Source organism: Peromyscus maniculatus, chromosome 20, assembly GCF_049852395.1.
Source record: "Peromyscus maniculatus bairdii isolate BWxNUB_F1_BW_parent chromosome 20, HU_Pman_BW_mat_3.1, whole genome shotgun sequence".
NCBI classification, from domain to species: domain Eukaryota; kingdom Metazoa; phylum Chordata; class Mammalia; order Rodentia; family Cricetidae; genus Peromyscus; species Peromyscus maniculatus.
The window spans coordinates 20,802,614-20,826,924 of NC_134871.1; the positions used below are offsets into that span (position 1 = coordinate 20,802,614).

The 24,311-nt window shown below is 40.5% G+C and overlaps 1 protein-coding gene across 1 annotated transcript; it reads left to right on the forward strand.

Moving 5' to 3' along the window:
- The first annotated feature begins 16,606 nt into the window (after positions 1–16,606).
- On the forward strand, positions 16,607–22,803 carry Abra (actin binding Rho activating protein). The gene is made up of 2 exons (XM_006978714.4): positions 16,607–17,314; positions 22,236–22,803. The coding sequence occupies exons 1-2, from the start codon at positions 16,668–16,670 to the stop codon at positions 22,711–22,713; spliced, it is 1,125 nt and encodes a 374-aa protein (XP_006978776.1). The 5' UTR covers positions 16,607–16,667; the 3' UTR covers positions 22,714–22,803.
- The last annotated feature ends 1,508 nt before the right edge of the window (positions 22,804–24,311 follow it).

Sequence of the window (24,311 nt, forward strand, 5' to 3'; positions counted from 1 at the left end):
AAGGACGCATGAGTTGAAATTATGATGAGAAATGTCTGTTTTATCCAGTCTACCCTCTGCAGAGCTTGTCTTACCTCACAGCAAAGACCTTGTGGTAGAGTTAGGCTTCAAAAGGATACTGGATTTCTAAACCATAGATGCCTGGAGTTTCCATCATGATATGTAAAAACCATACCCTCATGCTTTACCTACTCCACTTAAAGGAGTTCATTTTCCTGCTTTGAGTAGATAGATTCCTCCTGGTGACAAGAAATGACATTGATCTTGACAACATTATCACTGAAGCAAATTCATGATACACACTTAGTATTCACATCCTAGAAGCTCATCTATGTAAATTCAATATGTTTGTCCTTGACATTAATTTATGTTGTCTAAACTGCTTCAGCTCCATTATAGAGCAGTTTTTAAATGGCTGAGAATTATAAACCATGTGACTCAGTCTACCTGGTAAATATTATAATAATGCAACTAACTGATCAAGTACCATGAGCTAAGCACAATTTTAAGTCCTTCATGAATATTAGTCATTAATATACACAATATCTCCATGGTTAGCATTATATTTATATCATTTTAACATTTAGATAAACCCAAGTTATAGAGAAGATAAATTGTCCTAAATGCACCAATTTTCTGTTGCTGAAACATTAACAGTTTAAAATAACACACATTAACTTATAGTTTCTGTAGACCAGGAGTCCAGGTCTGTCTGAACTCATCTTTAACTATTGATATCTGGAGGCTCAACTAAGGAAAAAAATCTGCTCCCAACCTTATTCAGGTTACTGACTAAAATCAACCTTTGCATCTGCTGGATGAAGAGCCCTGCTTTCTGCTGGGTGCTGGGTGCTGGGTGCTGGGTGCTGGCTGCTGGCTGCTGGCTGCTGGCTGCTGGCTGCTGACTGCTGGCTGCTGGGTGGAGCCTACCAACACATGTCTTCAAAGGCTCCTCCATCATAAGAATCACTTACTTCATCAAGCTTAAGGGTCTTAACAGGAAAGGCCCAGTCCTCCTTCTAAGTTCTGTTTACCTGATCAAGCCATGCTTATACTAGGTGTTTGCCCTTTAATTGAAAATCAAGAAATTAAATTCATCTGCAAAGTTTCTTCACTGTTGGACAGAAGCAAGTCTCAAGCTCCACCCATAGTGAAATAGAGGAGGTTACATGGAGTCACCCCCAGTCTACCTAAGTAAATCAATACTTCTCAAATGTGAAGGTGTATTAAAACCATCCAGAAACTTGCTATATGCAGATTTTGTATCAGCAGGTCTGAGGCCTGAGAGTGTACATATCCAAGTCCCCAGGTGAAGCCAATGTAAGGAGATTGTTAAGTCCATTGGATGAATGGTTGTCAAGTAGATTGATACAGCTCACCCCTTGGTCTATAGCTGCCTTCTCCAGAGACAAGATCTTCACAGCTTTGGCCTAAAGAATGGGTCAATCCTCTGATGGATTCATAACATTCTGACATTATTGGAAGTAGTTAAAGGTGGGAGATGAGAACTAGTGGGAGGAAGCAGTTCAGTGGGGCTGTGTCCTGATGGCTGTATCCTCCTCTGCCCCCTTCCTTCAAACTGGTTCTCAAAATATGACATCTACCTTTGATAAGGGTAATACTTCCTAGAAGAGGATTTTCCTGAGGCAATGGTGGCACAGAAGTTCTAGGAGTGGCCAGCCCATGACTGGTCCAACTTGAGGCCCATGCCATGAGAGGGAGCTCATGATGACACTGCTTGGAGGGCCAGGACCCACAGGCAGGACAGCCTAGAAACCCAAGATAGAACCAAACAGGACTGTCAAAACAAACAAACAAAACGTCAATGAAAAAAATTCCTAATGATGTTCTGCTATACTCATAGATCAGTACCTAGCCCAATTGTCATCAGATGGGCCTCATCCAGCAACTGTTGGAAGCAGATACAAGGATCTATAGCCAAACACCTCAGAAGAAGGGAAGGAAGGATTGTAGGAGCCAGAAAGATAGAGGTCACCAGGAGAACATGGTCCACAGAAGCAACTAAACAAGGATCATAGGAGATCACAGAGATTGAAGTGGCAACATATACCCTGTATGGGTCTGAGCTAGGTGTAGTTGGTTTTTTGTTTTGTTTTTTTACTATTTTTACTTTTTACTCTTATTCTTTTGGGGAACCTGCCATCTAGATCCCAAATAAACCACTTGGAAGCTTATTATTACTTATAAATTTCTGGCCTTAGCTTGGCTTGTTTCTAGCCAGCTTTTCTTAAATTATCCCATCTACCTTTTGCCTCTGGGTTTTTACCATTCTCTATTTCTGTGTATCTTTTCTTTCCTTCTGATCCTGTGTCTGGCTGTTTGGCTGACCCCTTCTTTTCTTACTCCTCAATCATTCTCTTCCCAGATTTCTCCTATTTATTCTCTCTGCCTGCCAGCCCTGCCTATCCTTTCTCCTGGCTTGCTATTGGCTGTTCAGCTCTTTATTAGACCAATCAGGTGTTTTAAACAGGCAAAGCAATACAGCTTTATAGAGTTAAGCAAATGCAACATAAAGAAATGGAACACATCTTTGCACCATTAAACAAATATCCAACAGCATAAACAAATGTAATACATTTTAAAATAATATTCTACAACAACTAGGTTCTCTGCATATACTTTATGGTTGTGTAGCTTGGTGTTTTTGTGTGATTCCTAACAGCTGGTGGGCATTGGGGAATCTCTGACTCTTTTGCCTGCATTTGGGACCTGTTTCCTCCTACTGGTTGCCACACATCAGCTGTAATATGAGAGTTTGTGCTTAGTCTTATTGTATCTTTTCTGCCATGCCCTGTTCAGGGGATATCCCTGGAAGGCCAGCTCTTCTGATTTTTTTCCTGAAGGAAAACTAAAGCATTGATCTAGGGGAAAGGGGAAATGTGGGAGAGGGTTTGGGGGAAGTGGAGGGAGGGAAAATTGTGCTGGGGACGTAATGCAAGAGAGAAGAATAAAAGTTAAAGATGTTTGTATAAAAAAGATGCTTTGCTGTGGATATGCATGGCGAAATCATTGTAGTCACACACACCGCTATCTTGAGAAGATTCTTATTGACTTTAGAAGTTGGGCCTCTTTGGAAATTTTCATTCAACAAAAGAATTTTACTACAGAAGCCTTTTTTTTTTTAATTTACATAAAAGAAAACAGGATAAAGGTCAAACGTTCCTTGGGTTTTTTTTGTTGTTGTTGTTGTTGTTGTTGTTGTTTGTTTGTTTGTGTTTTTGAGACAGGGTTTCTCTGTGTAGCTTTGCGCCTTTCCATTCCTTGGTTTTGGAAGGGGTAAATATTCTCTCTGAAGAAATGATTTACCAGATGCAAAGCATTCCCAACTGACTACAAAAACCTGTCTCTGGACTGTATGTGGTAGGAGAGAATCATTCTCACCAAAAGAATAAGAATGAGTGAATGCAAGATTCAGCAATCTCTCCCAGGCAGGAAGCTGTTATCTGTCCCTTTCAAAGTGTGTTTAGACCCTTAACAGCTTAAATTTAGCTCCTGGGCAGCCTCTCCTGTCTCCCTGTGGGGTATGAATGGTGTTCAAGGAGTGACAGGCGTGAAACAAAGGTACCTCCCAGCACAGTTTCCTTTGACTTGTTGAGTAAGTTCTAATCTCTGGGGGAAAAAAACACCAGAGATAAGCCAGTCAGAGGGCTCTGAAATTAACATAATTCAGACTTTGGTCCAGCGTCCTAAATCTTAAAATAGTGCATTTCCAATTGTCTGCCCGGTGGCTTGCAAGTCTTTGAAGCAAGGCTGGCTAGCATCCTGCCAGAAGACTGCCTACAGCGCTTACCTAACACCAGGAAGATAAAGACAGAAAGAACAGGATGCTTGCCTCCTTGTGTCTCCTGTTACAGAAGCCAATGGCAAAGAGACAATGTCTGCATCTTTACTGAGCTGTCCCAACAGCTTTACATGCCATGCCTCATTTAATCTTTACAATGATTCTGTCCAGTGTGTGTTCTTGTAGCTCCCATTTGGACAGAGTAATTAAGCAGGAAGAAGTTAAGTAACATTCCCAAGGTCACAAAGCTATCTAGTAACTAGGCCTAATTTAACCCAAGGCATGCCTGTAAAACACAGAGTGAACCTTTAAAATATAATACAGGGTGTTTAATCATACTTTAGTGTTTGACAACCTTTGCTATTAGTGTCAGAATCTTTATATTATTATTATTATTATTATTATTATTATTATTTTGCAAGGACTGATGAAATGTTAGGTCATACATATAGCATAAGATGAGAATCAACTATCATTTCACATCTGTTATTTTAAATTGACATAATCTTTAATAAGGTGCTATAATCTATGGGAAAATATATATATAATACTGCCTTAGGGTTCTTATTGCTTTAACAAAACACCATGACCAAAAAGCAAGGTGGAGAGGAAAGGGTTTATTGGGCTTACACAGCACTGCTCATCAGTGAAGGAAGTCAGGACAGAAACTCAAACATAGTAGGAACATGATGCCGAAAGATGGTAAGAGGCCACCCTCAAGAAATGGGCTGAATGGTTGCCCTCCAAATGTCCATCCACATTCTAGAATCTGTGCTTGTGACAGCAGTTGAGAGAAGAGGTTTCTGTAGATGTAAGGAAGTCAAAGATCTCCAGATATGATTGTTCTTGGGTTATCAGGCCTCAGTCAAATGGCAAGTGTCCTTTGACTAGGACAGACCTTGTAAAGGCAGAGGCAGGAGGGGAGTAAGGCAGTCATATCACAAGGAATCGTGAGCCATGAGAAGCTGGAAGGGGCAAGGTGGGGTCCTCTGAAGAGCTTTGAGAGAGGACACAGACAGCCCTGCAGACACCTTGATTACATATTTTTCACCTCTAGATCTGAAAAAGACTAGATTTCTGACTTTAAGCAGGTATTTGGTTACTTAGTACGGTTTTCCCTATCAAGGCAAACCCAGAATCATGGAGGATGAGAGTGGGAATCTGAGAGTATCTCCTACTGTCCTTTGTAATTAGCATCAATTCCTATCTCCTCCACTAGACTGCTCACCCTGCATTCACTTTTGGAGTCCAAGGTTTTATGGTGCTCAATGAATGATTACTGAAATGGAAATAGCTGGAAGCCTAGAAAGTAGAGGCTGAAGAGACTGAGACTAGGATGACCAGAGAACACGAAAAGGTTGTGACAAGGGCACAGTGACCTGAACATATCCACATGGCTCTTCTCTGATCTAGTGGAGCGGTACAGAGATGTGCTCAGGAAGTTCCAGACAACTGCAATGTTCTGAGTACAAATCAAGAACAGTTCTGGTAATGAGACTAAATTTTATTAATTACAAAATGGGAAAAGGGGGATGTGGAGAAGGGGGTAATCTGAGACCTAGCTATCATTTATTCTTGCTATTTCACTATTCAAATAATTTTATTATTGAAATATCCTAAGTGATCCCGTAAAATCTTGCTTCCCACAGCCCATTCGTTAAACAAATGTTTGCTTAGTATGCGTATGTATCATTCTTGCTTCTTGAAGGGGGAAATAACAAAGAGAATAGTGTCTATCTTTGTGGTCTTTGAAGGGTTTATTTACCAGGCGGACACTTCCACCTAGCCATTTCCGGATCAAGGCGTCTCTCGTAGCTAGGATACCCAGCGGGCCGGATATCTCCACCTAGCAAGTTCCGGGCCAAGGGGTCTCGCGTGATCAGGGTCCGTGACATTGCATGGTCACGTAAGCGCGCAACGTGACTATGTGATCTACGCACACGCGTAGAGTAGTGACGTGACCTGGCCACACCCCCAGCCGGTTTTAAAAGTCGAGCGCCATGTTTCCCGGTCCCTCTTCTTCATGCATGTGTCTCTCCCACAGGCCTGCGCACTCTCTATCCCTGCATTTTCTAATAAACTCTTATAAGCGGATTCTGTCGTGTTTCGTGACGTTTCCTTGCAGGGTAAGAACACAACGCAGTCAGATAACTAACAGTCTTCACATAGGCTGAGCTGAGGAATGGAGGTTAGTGTTGAGAGAAGGGGAGATTGGCATGTGGAAGTTAGCTAGTGGGTGTCTTCCTCTACAGACACCATGACTAGTGTTTGGTCTTGCCTTCCTGCAGCCTCCTTGGCTTCACCTATGGATGTATGGATGTATTCACCTATTCTTACTTTCTGTTCCTTTAGTTTAACACACATTGTATACAGTGAGCTTTCTTCACTTTGAATATCTTGGAGCTTCTTATCAGGCAACTGGCAGAAAGTTACCCTTTCTATATCTTTGTACTACTGAGATGGTCGATTTTGGTGACGAAGTGGTGATGGGATCAGCCTCCTGTGATAGATGCAGGTTGTTCTCAATCTCCACCATCTGGAAAAAATGTTGTAATGTATAGCTTTATACAAACATCATTTGAAGCCCTTGGACAATTTCCCAGAAGAGGAATTTCTAGGATATACGTGTAAGTTTGACAAATACTGCCAGATTGCCTTTCATCATGATTTTACTAACACCACAGGGACAGTGAAGGAGAGTCCTAGTTTTCCCACAGGTTTCTCAGAGAGGCCGAGGTCAAAGAAAACTTTGTGTGGGTTTGGGTCACTTTGATTGGAAGAAGAATGATAATCACATGTAATTTTTAATATTACTTGCTTTTCTGAGTACTAGTGAACATTTCTCATGTGTTTAGAAGTCATGTGTAATTCTTTCCAAATGAACTCATTATTCGTATTTTTGTCCAATTTTCCACTGGGAAGTTGGCCTTTTCCTCATCAATTTCTATCTGCTTTCTATGTCTTATGAGAAACTGTTCTCTTTTAATTACTTAGAAGCATTCACTCAAGCATGTTACCCTTTGCATTTACTTATAGTTTTCTTTTCCTCCACATATTTTTACATGTATAACAACATTTAGGATTTTTTTTTACAGCTTCTGATTTTGAATCATGTTTTAAAAGATTATGCCACCCCATATTTATAAAGGAGTTTTCTCTTCTAGTATGATTATGGTTTTTATATTTTAAAGATAAGTCTGTGATCTATTTATACTATATTCTAACTATACAGTTAAAAAAATCTAACTTTCAATACCTCCCAATGATTCTATTGCTTTTACATGAATACATATATGTGTGTGTGTGTGTGTGTGTGTGTGTGTGTGTGTGTGTGTGTGTGTGATTTCTTTTTAGCTGATACATAAAGTAATAAAGGTAGTAAAAAGGTATTGTGCAATTTTTCAATACACATTGCCATGGTATATTGTATAAGTCCAGGTAAATATATCTGTCTTCTCAACTATTTATCATCCCTTTAGAGTAAAACTATAAAAGTTATTTTAATTATTTAATATAATACTTCTAAATTTAGTCTTTGAGTCATATATATCTCCAAGGTATTTTTTCATCACTTTTCTGCCCCTCCTCCCCCCCAGCATTTGGAAATGCAGACTGTGGCTCTCTACAGTCACCTGCCTATGCAACCCCACACCAGAACTACTTGTTCCTATGTAGAGGACTTTAGTATCCAATCAGCAACACCCCAACCCTCTTTCCTGACCCACCTACCCCTGGCATCTGAAACCATCACTGTACACTCAGTTTCTGTATGAATCCATGGGCATTCTTTGAAACTATTTTCCCTACTGATTTGAGAGGAATGTCTAAGCATATTTTCATATTTAGTTGCTCAAAGCATGGTGTTGTACTTGCCAATGCAAGTAAATTTAATACTGTTTAGTAATTGAACATCCTTTCTTTTTAAATGTTTGTCTGACCAAGCTGTTTTGTCTTGCTTTTCTCCCTTTTGGTTGTTGCGTTGAGACAGGAAGAACCTAGGCCTGGCAATTCTATCCCTTCCATCTCCACAGTGCTGGGGTGCTTGGATTTTTTTATTTTATTTTTTCCTTATGACCTTTACAACCAGTGTGCTTAAACTATGAAATAATTGACATTTTACTGGAATAGAATTAAACTTACTGTAGAGAGGAATCTGCGGTGTGAAACCCTCCCAGGTAAGATTAGTGTTTTTCTTCTGAAGTACTGCAATGGTCTTTATATAGTTTTGGGATCTACATCAGTTAAGTCTATTCACAGGCATTTTATCCTTACTACTGCTATTACAAACTGCTATTACAAAGATATCTTCCACTATATCTTCTGATTTTGTCAAATGAATACATGATATTTTTTGCATACTGATTCTCTGTCTCACCATCTAGCTGTATTCTTGTGTTTCCCATGTATCAAGTCAGATTCTTGTTAATTGTAGTATGGTAATCTCTTCCTTCCCTACTTCCCTGCCTCCCTTCTTTTCTACAGCTCATTTTTCCCATTGATAAGTCTTTTGTCATTTCTTCAATGGATTCTCACATCTGCTTCATGTTCATCTTTCTTCTTCCATAGAGATGTTTATATTTAAATTCATGATGGATAGTTCCTATTTCTTCAAAAGTTTTACGGCAACTTTTTGGATGACTGGTGCTGATGTCTTTAATGCACTTCTCTATGTTTTTCTTAGTATCCTATGGCTGGTATTCTACTCTTTGGAAAACATGATCTGTCAGTGAATGATCTGAGTGTTTATGAATTTAAGGGAGTTATGGGAGGGCAGGAGGCCTCCAGTTGTCCCAGACACCTTTTAAGCTCTGACACAGATCAACTGTCTCCTGTCAACATGGTACAACATATACCCATTTGTCCAAACCTGCTACCTCTTCATCCTCAAACCCATCCAACTCTGCCACCAAATCTCCCTACCTGTGATAGCAAGTAAGCCATACAACCAGAAAATGAATTGGTTTATTTCAAAATATGTGCTTTTGCACTCTTTCTGTAACCTATCATTTCCAGACTTTCTTAGTATCCTTTTAGGCTTCCTTCTAGATGAATTCTAATGGAGCTTAGTTTCAGTGCTCATTACACATTTGTTAGAATTTGCTAATTATCCATGTTCTATACTTCTGAAGATAAAGTTGGAGTTCTTTCTTTTTTAATTCTACTGATGACATTTTGAAGGTTCTAAGATGTCAGGAGAATGTGGTAAAGCCATATTGAGGTCTGGCTGTGGTGGCTCACACCTTTAATCCCAGCACTTGGGGCAGAGGTAGGTGGATCTCTATGAGTTCAAGGCTAGCCTGGAATACAGAGAAAGTTCCAGGAAAGCCAAGGCTACATAGAGGAACCCTTTCTTGAAAAAATGACTTTTAAAAAAGCCATATTGAAAGAACTATCACACTTTTTTTCTACTCAAAATGCAGCCCTGCACCCACAGGAATACAATCAAGCTTTCAGGAGATATAACTGTGTGAAATGCATGCCTCTGTAGGAGCTCCCAGAGTGTGGCATTTTATGGATGGCCATTTCTTTATGGTTTTGTGTGTGTGTGTGTGTTTTTTTTTTTTTTTTTTTTTTTTTTTTTGGTTTTTCGAGACAGGGTTTCTCTGTGTAGCTTTGCGCCTTTCCTGGAACTCACTTGGTAGCCCAGGCTGGCCTCAAACTCACAGAGATCCTCCTGTCTCTGCCTCCCGAGTGCTGGGATTAAAGGCGTGCGCCACCACTGCCCAGCTCTTTATGGTTTTTTAATTGTTCCCTTTATGGCCTGATTCTGTCCCACTTAATACACATGTACATACACACATTCGTATTTCATGTACTTGTTTGTATATATGTGTTCATGTGCATATGGCCATAATTATCAAATACTATAGCAGACTAAAATCAGTTGAGAATTTAAAATGTTCTTTTGATTTGATGATGGGGCAGTCACCTGTGAATAGATTGACTTTGTGATGAAACAAGAATTTTATTGGAAAACTTGAAAACTTGAAAAGTGGACAGGAGGTAAATGAAGGAGCGCAGACTGCTTTCCTAATATACTTGGCTAGTAAGTAAAGGAAAGTTTTACAGGATCAAGTTGAAAGTCACAGCTAGGAAACTCTATATTTAGACCTTCGTAAGAAACTTGTTTAGAAAGTGGTGTCATAGGCTTATAGAGTCCTGTCCTTCAGGGTGGGGGAGGAAAGCAAGGAGAAAGGAAGGAATTTTCTTAGGGCCCAGCCTTCAAGAGTTTTGAGTTCATGGACTTGATCCTTTGGAACTCTTTCCTGGCTCTGAGACATGATGCTAAACAATGAACTTATGCAATGTACAACCAACCTTCCTATACTACTGAATTACTTCCCCTGGATGTCCTATAGGTAAGTCAAAGTCAATAGGTCCAAGTCAAAATTTAATGCTTTGTCCAGTTCCCAAGTTTGTACCTTTCTCCCCTATATTAGCATTCTTAGTGAATATATACCCATTACATACCTAGAAACCCTAGCAAGTCATCCATGTGGATCTGAGGCCACCATTTCTTCCCTGCACTTGACATCTAATTGTCAATGGCTCCTATATGTCTAGTTTCACCTGAAGTGCCCATGCCCCTTTCCACCCTAACTGCCACATTCTTAGAGTAGGTTATGATCAAGTCTTGCCTATGCTGTTGTTACCATTTACTAATTACTTTCTCATTCTCTGTACATCCAAATACTATCCTTATATCACCCTCCACACCACTAAACAAGTGAATCTTTCAAAATGCAGTCTGACCATGGCATTCCATAGGCTAAACCTTTATTTCTTACTAAGGCGATATTCTATAAGAGTCTGATTGTACCTACTTACCATTTCCTATTTCAAACTGCACTGTACCTGATACCTTGAACTCCACTTCAGAGAGAATAGGTTTACACCAGATTACTTATTTTAGAGAGAAGGAAGCATTTCTGCTGAAGAGAATGTCCTGTTTATAAAGCAATTTTAATGAGTCTTTTGAATATGCACATACAGAATCTTAAGCTTTGTGGAGATTCTGAAGGCTAAAACAAGAAAATTAGGGTATGAGTCTTGAAGCAGGTGCAAGTTAAAGTCACTGTGACTGAAGACATATGAAGGCAAATGACAAGCATTGAGGGATCTAATGAGAAGATGGAGAATTTTGCAGACCACCGTGAGGCATTCCTGTTGCTGTAGGTAAGATAAAGCTATCAAAAAGTTTTGGACAAAAAGATATGATCTGTGTTTATAAAGGATCTGGGTAAGGAGTACAATGTAGACATGAGAGAGAGCAGAGGGAGCAGTTTAGTAGACTGTGTAATAATTCATGCAAGAGTTGATGGTAGCTTATGCATGGATGGTGATATGTGTGCATAGGGAGGTGGCAAGTCACTCATGCCAGTAAAGATGATAAGATGTGGTCAAGTTCTGAATATATCACATAAGAGATCTAGGAGAATATGCTGGAGGACTGGATGTGAAGGATGTGTAACGTGGATTATGCTCCTTGTTAATAATAAAGCTGATTAGCTAATAGTTGGGCAGGAAGAGATTGAGCATGAGAGCCAGAGTAGGAGAATTCTGGGAAGAGAAAAGGTAGAGTCAGGCAGATACGAGGCAGCCACCTAAGAAGCAAGATGCCAGCAGACCAGTAACACCATGGCCACGTGCCAATATATACATGAATAGAAATAGAAGTGGGTTAATTTAAGTTGTAAGTGCTAACTAGTAATAAGCCTGAGCCATTGGCCAAACATTTATAATTAATATAAGCCTCTTTGTGATTATTTGGAAAAGGCTGTGGAACAGGATGGGACAGAGAAAAGCCTTCGGTTGGACATGTGAGAAGGAAACAAATAAAATATTACTTCAAAATATTTGGCAGAATAAAGTTGACTTTTAGTTGGAAAGAGGAGAATACTGTAAATTAGAACAATAATTGAGAGCTTAGTATTGCTGAAACTAAGGCTGAGTGAGCAATTGTACAGTTGTCCAGTAGAGACTCCTAGCAAATTCTGACTGTATAAGCTAGACACATATGAAAAACATCACCTTGGAGATACTTACTATGGAACTGTCATCATAAAGATAGCAGTTGAGTAATGAGTCACCAGGGAAATGCATGTAGACTGAGCTCTGCTCATGTATTATTAAGAAGGTGATGATAAAGGACACAAAGAAATATCTAGTAATACAGACAGAGAAAAGCAAAATCCCAGTAAAGGATTTAAAAGAGGAATGAGTGTTTTATTGTGTCAGAGGGTGTTGATTGGGCAAGTAAAGTGAGCACAAGTAACCGATTATCATCAGATTTAGCAATGTGGAAATCACTGGTGACAGGGAAGAGAAGTTGTAGTAAACAGTGAACCTAACACCTGTTGGGATTGGGTTCAGGAGAAAATAGGAGGAAATTGGAGATAGGCAGTCTATGTATTAATTACTTCAAGACATTTTGCTTTTAGAAAGGCAAGATGGATTAGGTCTCATAGTATTAGAAGCAGCTATGCAGGCCGCTCACAAAGAAAAGCAATTAATAGTCCCATCTAGCTGTAATGCCTACAAACCCCAATAACGATCAGAAGGGCAAGGTTTTCCAGATGGTGCAGTAGTGGCACTTACACGCAGGGGATAACCAACAGCTACGTAGTTGGACTAAAGTCCCCACACGGCAGGAGGAATTGATGCCTGGTACTATAAACTTAGCCAACTGCCTGTGTTGGTGAAGCCATGGAACCTAGAGAGAAACCTCTTTCTGCCATGTTTCTAAACCAGGGCAATGTCTAAGAACATTCTAAACACTTATTCTTATATCTACAGAAAAGTAGCTCTCATCCTCATCAAAGAAGCTTCTGTAAAGCAAATGGAGGCCACTACAGAAAGCCACAACAGGTCAAAAGGCATAGAAAAACTGTTCATGGGTACCTGTTCCCAGTTGATACATGTATAGAACAACTGCTGTACCTCAAACTCGGGAAAGATTGCAGAGGAAAGAGAGGGAAGATTGTAAGCCAGAGGACCAGGATGTCTGCTGCAGGAGAGTGTCTTATAAAAATACAAAAACAATTTTAAAAAGGACATGAAGTATAGAAGTAGAGGGAGGAGAAGGTAGGAAGGAAAGGGGGGGGGCTTAGAGAGTTTGGAGGGAGCAGGAAGGGATGAATATGATCAAAATACATCTTATGAGAATTTCAAGAATTAATAAGAATACCATATAAAAATAAACTACTAAAGAATATTTTTATAAAATAAAAGTTAGTAAATTATTTTTTGGGGGGATAGATATCTACACTGTCATACTCCTTATAGCATTGTTCACAAAAGCCAGGATATGGAAAACAACTTTACTGTCTCTCCATGGATGAACTCATAAACACTGGCAGAAAAACAGTGAGCCTTAAGAAAATAAGATCCTGTTATTTTATGTTATTTTGCTTCACTATACTAATATCTTATTGTCTGTAGATATCTAATAATTTTCTCTGAATTTCAAACACTTAATACTTTTTAGAAACTGTTTTATATATGTTAGACATAAAGATTTGTGAAATATCTTTGGTTGTGATGACCTTATACTGCTAGCTATGAAGACTGATTGCACTTGGTTTAGAAGGGAAGTGTGTGTAAATATCTTTTTCTAAGTGTTTTACCTGCATTTAAATATGTTTGTTACATGCATACTTGATGCCTATGGAGGCCAGAAGAAGGCATTGAGTGTTATGGAACTGAAGTTTTAGACAGTTGTAACCTGCTATGTGTGTGCTAGCAACTAACTGGAGATCCTCTGCAGGAGCAACAAGTACTCCCAACCACCAAGTCATCACTACAGCCCCAGTGACGGTTACACTTTTTAAAATTTACTTATGGTAGTTTGAATGCAATTGGCCTACATAATCTCATAGGGAGACACACTATTAAAAGGTATGGCTTTGTTGGAGTTGGTATGGCCTTGTTGGAGGAAGTGTGTCACTAAGGGGGTAGGCCTTGATGTTTCCTATGCTCAGGATACTACCCAGTGTCTCAGTCAACTTCCGGTTGCCTTCAAGATGTAGAACTCTCAGCTCCAGCACCACATCTGCCTGCAAGTCGTCATTCTCTCTGTCATAATGATAATAGACTGAACCTCTGAACTGTTAGCTGCCCTATAAAATGTTTTTCCTTTATAAGAGTTGCCATGGTCATGGTGTCTCTTCACAGCAATAAAAAACCCAAACTTAGACATTGCTCTTACGGCAAATTTCAAATAAGTGATAATTATTTGAGGCCTCTATCTCCACCATCAGTTTTAAATCTTATTTCATGAGGCTTTCATTACAAACTAGCACTTACTCAAATCTTTGCCATTATTTTCATTTTCTTTTGACCACACAATTAATTAGAGAATATATAATTCCTAAGAACTTGGACCTTGATTGAGAACATGAACCTAAAATTTTATGATAATCTGAAGATTGATAGCATGCAGACCTTACTTAAGGGTAGGAATGCCCAAAGTAGACAGGAAGAGGAAAAGAATTTTAAACGCCTCTGTAAATGTTTGAAGGGCTGCAGTTGCCATCAAAGCCAAATCTCAGAGGAATGAACAGATCTTTTTAGGAGCTACTCTTGCCCCCAAAGACCATCTGCTGACAGCCTCAAACCTCAGGCAGCTGACTGCAGTGGCTGCTAATAGAGGAAGCCCTGTTCACATCCCCTCTCTACATTCTTCTTTATCAGGAGGGAACCTGAGCAATCCTCTGTGAGCTGAAAATTAACCCGATCCTGAGCTAAGCTTCTGGAAGTCTCCAAGGAGCCCATCTGTCCCGGACCTTCCAGGGGGAGGAATGGAATCCCACAGAACTCAGCAGTGTTTGATGTATCTACATTCGAGGAAGGAAGTCCAGGAATTTAAGCTCAGATTTAAATCTTTGTTTATAACAGTCTCCGCCCTTGTGATCCCATTTCCCCTTTAATTAATCAAGAGGGATTCAGTCTGTGTGCTGTTGATGTTATCACATGCTGCTGAAATCAGAAAACACTTCTGACAGATTTTTAGATAGAGTTTTAAAAACATTTCCCAATTTGTTTGACTCCTAGGGCGAGAATAACTGAAATGATGAAAAATTCACAAGTTTTTTTTTCTTTTTCTTTTGAATGATTGTGTCTATCAGAAGAAATTAACTTTTCTATTTTTCATAGTGCTCATGGGCAATATTTTCCAATCAGTAGGTTGACTGATGTGTCAAAATTGGTGGAATGGATAGATTTTAAAGTCTAAAGCAAATGAAAAAATTTCTATTTGTCTTACTTCAGGGAATTATTCAGTGCTGAGCCCTGCACATTTTTATCTGGTCTAATAACACTGAACAGATTGCTGTTTCTCTGTCCACATGACTTAGCTTTGCAGTCCTCTTAGAAATATTTATTTACTTGATGTTCTGAAGGTTCGAACAAATGCCTTTGCCTGCTAACAACGTTTGTGTTATTAAAAACAAGGAGGAACGCATGTTTTCAAGGCTCATCCTTTAGTATTGAATAACCAATTGATGAGCTCTTCCCTAGGGAAGATTATTTTTCCTGCTCTCAGCATTCCTTAGCTGCCTGCAGCTTTTTGTATAGCATTGAGTCCTCATGCAAGTAACATTATATAGAATAACAGGTTGTACTTACTTAGCAAACACACACACACACACACACACACACACAGCATGCATGTAACAATTAATGAAAAAAGAGAGCATGAATTTGAAAGAGAGCAAGTAGGGATATATGGGAGGTTTGGAAGGAAAAAAGAAAAATGATGTAATTATAACCTCAAAAATAAAACAAATAATTTTAAAATGAATTCAACCAATAGTTAATCATTAAAAACAAAACACAAACACAAAGGAAGCCAAAGGTAGTGGTACATGCCTTTAAGCCTAGCACTCAGCGGGGAGAGCAGGGAGGATCTCTTGGAATTTGAGGACAACTTGTTGTACGTAGCAAGTTCCGGGCCAGTTAGGGCTACATAATGACATCTTATCTCAAAATAAAATTAAATAAAATGGAGGGCATACTTCAGATAGCATCCATTTATTTCGTGTTTATATGGATTAAACAGCTTTGATATTTGAAAAGATTAATTTTAGTAATAATTTCTAAAATAAGTAAAATTTAATTTTTACATGGTTACAACAGTTTACTATCTTCATATTAATATATGTTATATGCTAATGTATATTAATAGGCTTTCTCCCAAAATGGGGGTAGAAAACAATGATTAACCTTTCACCATCTGGACCTTATTTTTCCTCTGGACTCCAATGTTTCCAACTGGAAATGAAGATCTGATCAGACAATTTCTAAGTTCTCTTCCTAACCATTATAGAATAAAAGGAAGCCCAAGCTTCCAATCTCTCAGGACTTGAATCTCATATACATCTACAGGAAGTTAGATATCTCTTCCCTCACCTATAAATGTGACCCAATGGCAGCTGTATTGAGGGCTACCGAAGTTTAACTGAGAACAAGCCTTTAATGCTCTAGGACAATTTGTGCACAAACTGGATGCTCCTCTAAATGGTAGGATCATATTTTAAGGTCAAGGAAAACATAAAGCTGAGCACATGATACAGTCTAGTACTTTCCATCCTGGCACTTGGAGAAGAGAGGGGGGAACACAGCCATGTCCTTTGCCACCAGAGATGTCCCTCTGCTGTGATGAAATGGGACCTGTCAGGGTTTAAAAACAGAACGCCGTCAGGGACCGGGCACCACATCTTGGCAAGAAATGCTTCGCATAGTTTCCACCGTCACAGGCTCTCCTTCCCACTCACACCCTGCTTCTATTTAAATCCCAGGCACCTCTCTCAACCACATTCTCTCTTTAGCCAGCGCCCAGACCGTCAGCAGAGAAGAAACAGGTAGCATGGCTCCCGGAGAACAAGAAAGGGAGGTGGGGCCAGCCAAGAGTGCCCTCCGGAAGGTACGCACAGCCACCCTGGTTATCAACTTGGCCCGTGGTTGGCAGCAGTGGGCGAATGAAAACAGCACCAAGCAGGCCCAGGAGCCTGCAGGCTGGCTGCCTGGAGCAACCAACGACCCACCCAACACTCCTAAGCCAGGGGCATGCCCCAGTTCCCACCAGCATGTCCCCAAACCTCCATCTCCAAAGCCAGATGGACAACACTCAGAAGAGGCCTCCGAGGTCTCCCACATCAAAAGGAAAGAGGTGACCAGAACAGTTGTCAGTAAGGCTTATGAGCGAGGAGGAGATGTGAACTACCTGAGCCACAGGTACGAGAATGACGGGGGTGTGTCTGAAGCTGTCCAGCCAGAGAATGACATTGACAGAATCCTCCTCAGTCATGACTCGCCAACACGGAGAAGGAAATGCACCAACTTGGTATCCGAGCTGACCAAAGGCTGGAAAGTGATGGAGCAGGAAGAGCCCAAGTGGAAGAGTGACAGCCTGGACACAGAGGACAGTGGCTATGGAGGGGACGTGGAGGAGAGACCTGAACAGGATGCAGCACACGTGGCTGCTGCCAGGATCAAACGCCCCTTGTCCTCCCAGTAAGTGAATGCAGCCTTGCACTCCTTGTGCCTCAGGCACCAGAGTTCCAGCGATAGAAACAGAGAGGGAAGGGGACACATTGCCAGTTAGACTGAGTCCTTTAGGGCAGGCACATCTCTGGCCTGAAATGACAGTGCTAACTTAGGACATGCCCTTATGGCCCACGCCATTACTGCCTCACCAACAAGGGGAAACTGATGTGGGCATTGTTCTCCAGCTTCCTGAATTGAATTTGCATGTGTGGGCCCCTTTCTTGGTGTGGTGGAGACATAGGCTACAAGCTTAGAGAATGAGAACACCAGAAGCTAAGACGCACCAAAGTCACAGGAGCAGTAAGTGAGGCAGCAGGAAAGGCTGAACCGGAACTTGCATGATCACCCTTGTGCTACACGCACTCCCTTAGCATAAAGCAAAGCATCAGTTTAATCGATCTCAGGGACCTCCAGAGTGCAGGGTTTAGTCCAACTGTGTTGAATGGCTTTAAAAGAGACAACATGGCTTTTATGTGAGCATGCATGCATGTGTGTATGTGTGTGTGCAAGCCTGTTTGCACATAAACCCCTATGCGTGGGTGTGGAGGCCAGAGAACTATGCCAGGTGTCTTGTCCTGTCGCCCTCCCCTTTTATATACAAGACAAGGCATCTCACTGAACCTGAAACTCGCAGCTTTGGCTCATCTGGCTGGCCAGCGAGCACCCAGGAATCTGCCTGTCTACTTCTCAGTGCTGGTATTACATGAACATTGGCCATGCCTGTATGTGTTTTCATTTTATTTTATTTTAATGTGGGGTTTTTATTTTGTTTTAGATTGGAGGTCAGGTCCTCATTTTTGTGCATCAAGAACTGTTACCCACTGAACCATCATCTCTCCAGCCTAGCTCGATGTTGCACTCCCTGCTCCCTTCCCCCATTCTAGTTCCTTGGATTTGGAACAATACCAACTTGTAGAAAGAATCAGAGGCCTGGTTCTCAAGCCTGTTAGGAAGGCGGATAAAGATCATAGCTGCTCATCAACCACAAAGGCACTGTCTTTTAGATTGTAATCCTGACATGTGACCCCACTGATCCATTAATCAATCAGTGATTGTCCCTGGGCAGTGCCAATGCAGAGGAGCTAATTCTCCCCAGCATGTCTGTGAGGTGAGGTTCTTCAGTCACGAGGACAATTGGGCACCGACTGTCCAGTGGGGCGCACCACAACTACCTCCCTTCATAAATATCCCAAACTTGGACTAGGAAATTCACTCCGAGGCCCCCTTCACATAATGAAGCTGAGATTCAGGTGAAGGACATTGACTAGAGAGCTTTCCTGTACCATTCCACTCAAATATATTATATATAAAACTCTTATTTGTTTTATTTTCTGTTAATTTTATTGCCATTTAATAACTTATTCAAATAGTTACTCCCCAAATGACAGAACCATGATAAAATTGGTTCCCATATTGTCATTATAGTACTAATAACCCGCCTTCAGGTAAGAAAGCAACATTAAGATCATGTCATTTTTAGAGAGGACAGATTAGGAATGTTTCTGTTAATAAAGCTAAACTTTCCAAGGTACTTTGCCTATCACATCTGGTACAATTAACTATTGTATCTGTGTTTTCTAATGGTCTTAGGTGACCCCAATGAAACGGTTGTTCAACCCTCAAAGGGGCCATGACACACAGGTTGAGAACCACTGATCTGAACCCTTTCACCTGAAATTTTAAAGCATGCAATATCATGATATTATTGTATTTGGTGACCTAAAAGATCTCTAGGATATAAGAATTTCTAATTCCAATTTAAACCTGACACTTTAATACTTTTAACAATTAAAAATGAAAAACCATTCATACATTTGTTGGTATAAAAAAAGATCCATTGTGGTATGTATCTTCCCAATGTTTTAAAATAAGACTTTAAAAAAAAAGTTGCTCGAGACAGGGCTTATGTGTAGCTCTGGCTGTCCTGGAACTCACTTTGTAGACCAGCCTGGCCTCGAACTCACAGAGATTCCATTCACCTGTCTCTGTTTCCTAAGTGCTGGGATTAAAGGCATGCACCACCACGCCTGGCTATACTTATTTTCTAATTCTTGTTTTGTTCCATTTCCTTTTATTTTGGGGAATTACAATATGACAGTGAAATGGGATTTTGAAAATGCTTCTTTTAAAAGATAAGGGCTTCTTCATAGATATATTTCCAAATCTACAACTCTTATTCTCAAACATTGAGCTCCAATACGCAGAGCACCTAAGTTCCTAACTAAAAGCAGATGACAGAAATTATACCTTAAAAAAAAAAACAAAAACCAGAAAGGCATAGAACATGAAGTTTAAACAAATCACCTCCTGATGCTACTGTACAGTTTTCTACTATACCTTTTTTTCTTTATAAAAATTACAAAATAGGCATAATGCCCACTTGGGAAAATTTAAAGAGGTCATATGTTCAGTTGGTCACCTGGATGCCAATGTAATATTTTTCATTTGTGCATAACATCACTGAATTCTTCAGCCTTGTGCCTCTACACATAAGTTGCAAATGCAACTTTATGTTACCTGGATTATATTTGTGAATGTCTTTTAGGGTGCTTTTCCCACTAGCCAATGGCTACCCAAAGAGTGCTTAGATGGTATCATGTAAAGGACAGATGGAGTAGTAGCTAAGCAGCCATGAACTCCTAAAGGCTGAGCGTATGACACTTTAGCATGGAGCAGAGCTCTGTGCTAATGAGACTTTACTGCATCACACAACTACCTTCTGAAGTCTCTCATGCTTTGTCGCTGGATGGATGCTTATTTTCAAACACGCCACCAGATTTTATTTTTCCTCGAATTAACTACGATCGTTAGATTATGCCTGTCTTCATCACTGTGGCTTCACGGGTACACGATTGACTCTTTAGATTTTCAGGCCACACTGGGAAGGTGAGCAGACAGCTAACAGCAAAGCAGTGACAGCACATTTTAACAGGGCTGAGTGAAATCTAGTGCACTTCAATGTGCTGTTGCTTTTAGCACTGTTTCAAACTGAAAGGACTGTAATAAACATGTGATGTACAGTATTGTGTGCCGGTTTTCCCAGTTAACCTTGCTGCATGTTTTTCTCCAAATTACTATGAAAGTGTAACATCAGAGCATTCCCTTCTAATTCTAACCTAACTGTGAGACCACAGTCATAGGACTTTCTGAAACATAAACACGGGAATTAGTGAAACTTCGCCATCTAGTGGATATTATTTTCTTTGAAAATGACCACATACAGGTCTGGTGTCTGCACTTGATGGACTTCATGTCTTCTTTATGGAAGGAGAGCAAACATTTGTCTCCTGGCACAGGGAGGAAGTGATGAGTCTCATCAACTCAGGGCTATCCTGACAAAACAGACTTAGGACCACAGGGGTAGAAATGGTTACTGTGATTCACTGGCCCATTTGTCATCTGAGCAGAATTTAGCAAGTATGTACATTGACACATAAACCTGGTCTACTCTTGGGCTTAGAGCAGTGAATTAGTAGTGCTCAGAGTCCTGTCATGCCACTCATAGAGAATGCAAGACTTCTCTTCACATCTTCAATCCCAGTGTATCCAGGCATGAGGTCACTCAGTGCTCCACAGAGTAAAGGTGGTTACCTTGGGAAGATGAAGTCAATTTTTTTAAACGAAGAAAAAGTCTACTAAATTGGAGATACTGAAGCAACAGAGAAGTTTTTCAAGTACAAAAATTAGCTATTTGAAAATTAGGTCTGCATCCTCTTATGATGCAATGTTTCAAAAGCTGAGTTTTGTAGTTTTAATAAAAAAATGCATTCCAACACACACACACACACACACACACACACACACACACACACACACACACACACACACACCTGCATACACCCATGTACATGCACACACGCACACACTTACTTTGAAACACAACCCACTTATCACACGCTATCCCTGAATGCTGGTGGCATTACATTGGTTGTAGCTTCAGTCTTGCAGAATCCTTCCTCTGCTACAGACTCAAGCAATATTTCTTATGAGTTGCATACTGATCTCTTGTGACAGCTTAATTTGGCTTCAGATTCCAGTCTTAGCCTACCACTTAATAGTTTTGTCTTTAGAATGTTCTGTAATCTTTCTGGCTCCAGTTTCTTCATCTATACAGCTCAGTAAAATATTACCCATCTTATAGATGATTCTAGAGAATAATAAACTGTTTGGAAGAATGCCAGCACATAACATTCAGTAAGACACATCTATTTGTGAATTCTGATGCCTTAAAGAATTGTGTATATCACTAACACTAGACTCGCATGGAAAAACGCACAAAATTCTATGCATAACTACTCCAATCTGTATAGTAGTACCAAATGCATGTTTGGGAAGTAACTGGTTTCAGAAGCCCTCTGAGAACTGGTTCCAGTTCAGGAATGTTGATAACATGAAACATGTATTAGAAACAGATACTTCCACACTATAGATAAGGGAGGTTTTGTGGTTTGTTTTGTTAAACTTGAGTTTAATATCATTGGTGTTTAATCCATTAGTGTTAGAGGAAGTGACCTAGGATATCAAGTAAGAATGATATAAGGCCGGGCGGTGGTGGCGCACGCCTTTAATCCCAGCACTCGGGAGGCAGAGGCAGGCGGATCGCTGTGAGTTCGAGGCCAGCCTGGGCTACCAAGTGAGCTCCAGGAAAGGCGCAAAACTACGCAGAGAAACCCTGTCTCGAAAAAACCAAAAAAAAAAAAAAAAAAAAAAAAAAAAAAAAAAAAAAAAAGAATGATATAAGAAATCACTTTTTTGTAAGTCGTACCATGCATTTTGTCATCCTATGAACTATAAAGACTTACACTCGGATACACACACGGGAGGTTTAAAGGGAAATGACACGTGCTGTTCATGTGTCAACCCTGCTTCTCCACCTTCTCTCCTCCAGGGCGAACAGATACACAGAGACACTCAACTGTAAGGCCCAGCGGAGATACAGCCAAGTGGACAACTTGAAAGGGAGATGGCAGCAGTGGGCAGATGACCACATACAGTCACAGAAGCTCAATCCCTTCAGTGACGAATTTGACTATGACCTGGCCATGTCCACTCGGCTACACAAGGGAGATGAGGGCTATGGCCGTCCCAAGGAGGGAAGCAAGACAGCCGAAAGGGCCAAGCGAGCCGAGGAACACATCTACAGGGAAATCATGGAGTTGTGCTTTGTCATCCGCACAATGGCTCGCCACAGACGAGATGGCAAGATCCAGGTTACTTTCGGAGAACTCTTTGATAGATATGTTCGGATTTCAGATAAAGTAGTGGGCATCCTCATGCGTGCCAGGAAACATGGACTGGTGCACTTTGAAGGAGAGATGCTATGGCAAGGCAAAGATGACCATGTTGTGATTACTCTCCTTGAATAAGTCCTCAAGAAATCAACCCACCACTGTTCTACTGTTAATTAAAGGCAAGCTGCTCTGGAATGTTATCAATATTAAATTATTTTATATAAATGGCTTTTGGTATTTTTTCTATGAGGTTACTACATGAGATTTTATTTTATTTTATTTTATTTTATTTTATTTTATTTTATTTTATTTTATTTTATTTTCAGAGCTGAGGACTGAACCCAGGGCCTTGAGCTTGCCAGGCAAGTGCTCTTCCACTGAGCTAAATTCTTTTAATAAAACACACTCAAAACATTTTAGGAGTATACAGACTTTAATATATAATCAACATATTGATATTTGAAATTTTACTTACTCTTTTAGGCAAAAATATTTGTCTTTCATTGATGAAATTATTACAGATTTAAAATTACACATTACAGGTAAGAAAGCTGACCTTAGATAAAGTAGAACAACATTACAATGTAAGTCATTTCTAGGAGGAAAAGTCCACTAAATTGCATAAAATTAAAAGTTTGACTTTTTTCTAAAAAAAAAAAAAAAAGTCACTGAGCTAAGCTGGCCTTAAACTCAAACTCTATTTAGCTAAGGATAACCTCAAATTCCTGGCTTGCTGGCCTCTACCTTCTTAGTGCTGGCACTGTAGGCTTATATGTGATCATTCGCACTTTATAAAGTGCTAGGAATCAAACCCAGAGCCTCATACTTGCCAGGGAAGTAATCTTATTTACCAGAATATTCCTCAGTCCTTTCAAAAACATTATTGTATCACCTTTGGTATTCATTAAGATGTTGAAGTTCCTCTGTGTGGTTCAATTCCAGTGGGGTTCCTTCAGTCAGCCTTTCTCTTTTTGATTTCACCAAGTCACACAGAGAGAGATGCTATCAGTGGCCTTATTACCAACAAAGAAGAGAGTATATCACCAGGGAAGTAGAGTGGAGGTGGGAGGTCCAGGGAAGTAGAGTGGAGGAGGGAGGTCCATCACCAGGGAAGTAGAGTGGAGGTGGGAGGTCCAGGGAAGTAGAGTGGAGGTGGGAGGTTCAGGGAAGTAGAGTGGAAATGGGAGGTCCAGGGAAGTAGAGTGGAGGTGGGAGGTCCAGGGAAGTAGAGTGGAGGTGGGAGGTCCAGGGAAGTAGAGTGGAGGTGGGAGGTTCAGGGAAGTAGAGTGGAGGTGGGAGGTCCAGGGAAGTAGAGTGGAGGTGGGAGGTCCATCACCAGGGAAGTAGAGTGGAGGTGGGAGGTCCATCACCAGGGAAGTAGAGTGGAGGTGGGAGATTCAGGGAAGTTGAGTGGAGGTGGGAGGTCCAGGGAAGTAGAGTGGAAATGGGAGGTCCAGGGAAGTAGAGTGGAGGTGGGAGGTCCATCACCAGGGAAGTAGAGTGGAGGTGGGAGGTTTATCACCAGGGAAGTAGAGTGGAGGTGGGAGGTCCAGGGAAGTAGAGTGGAGGTGGGAGGTCCAGGGAAGTAGAGTGGAGGTGGGAGGTCCAGGCTTCTTTGTCTTTGTGGAGCTTCATACACAAGTCTGACTTTTGCTTAAAGCCTTGTTGAGCAATGCTGCTTACATTATACCAATAACTGTGCAATGAATAAGAAATACAGAAATTCTATGAAG

Coding starts and splice junctions, on each gene's coding strand:
- Abra (XM_006978714.4), top strand. CDS start 16,668: ATGGCTCCCGGAGAACAAGAAAGGGAGGTGGGGCCAGCCAAGAGTGCC. Junction 17,315..22,235: donor AAACGCCCCTTGTCCTCCCA/GTAAGTGAATGC, acceptor TCTCTCCTCCAG/GGCGAACAGATACACAGAGA.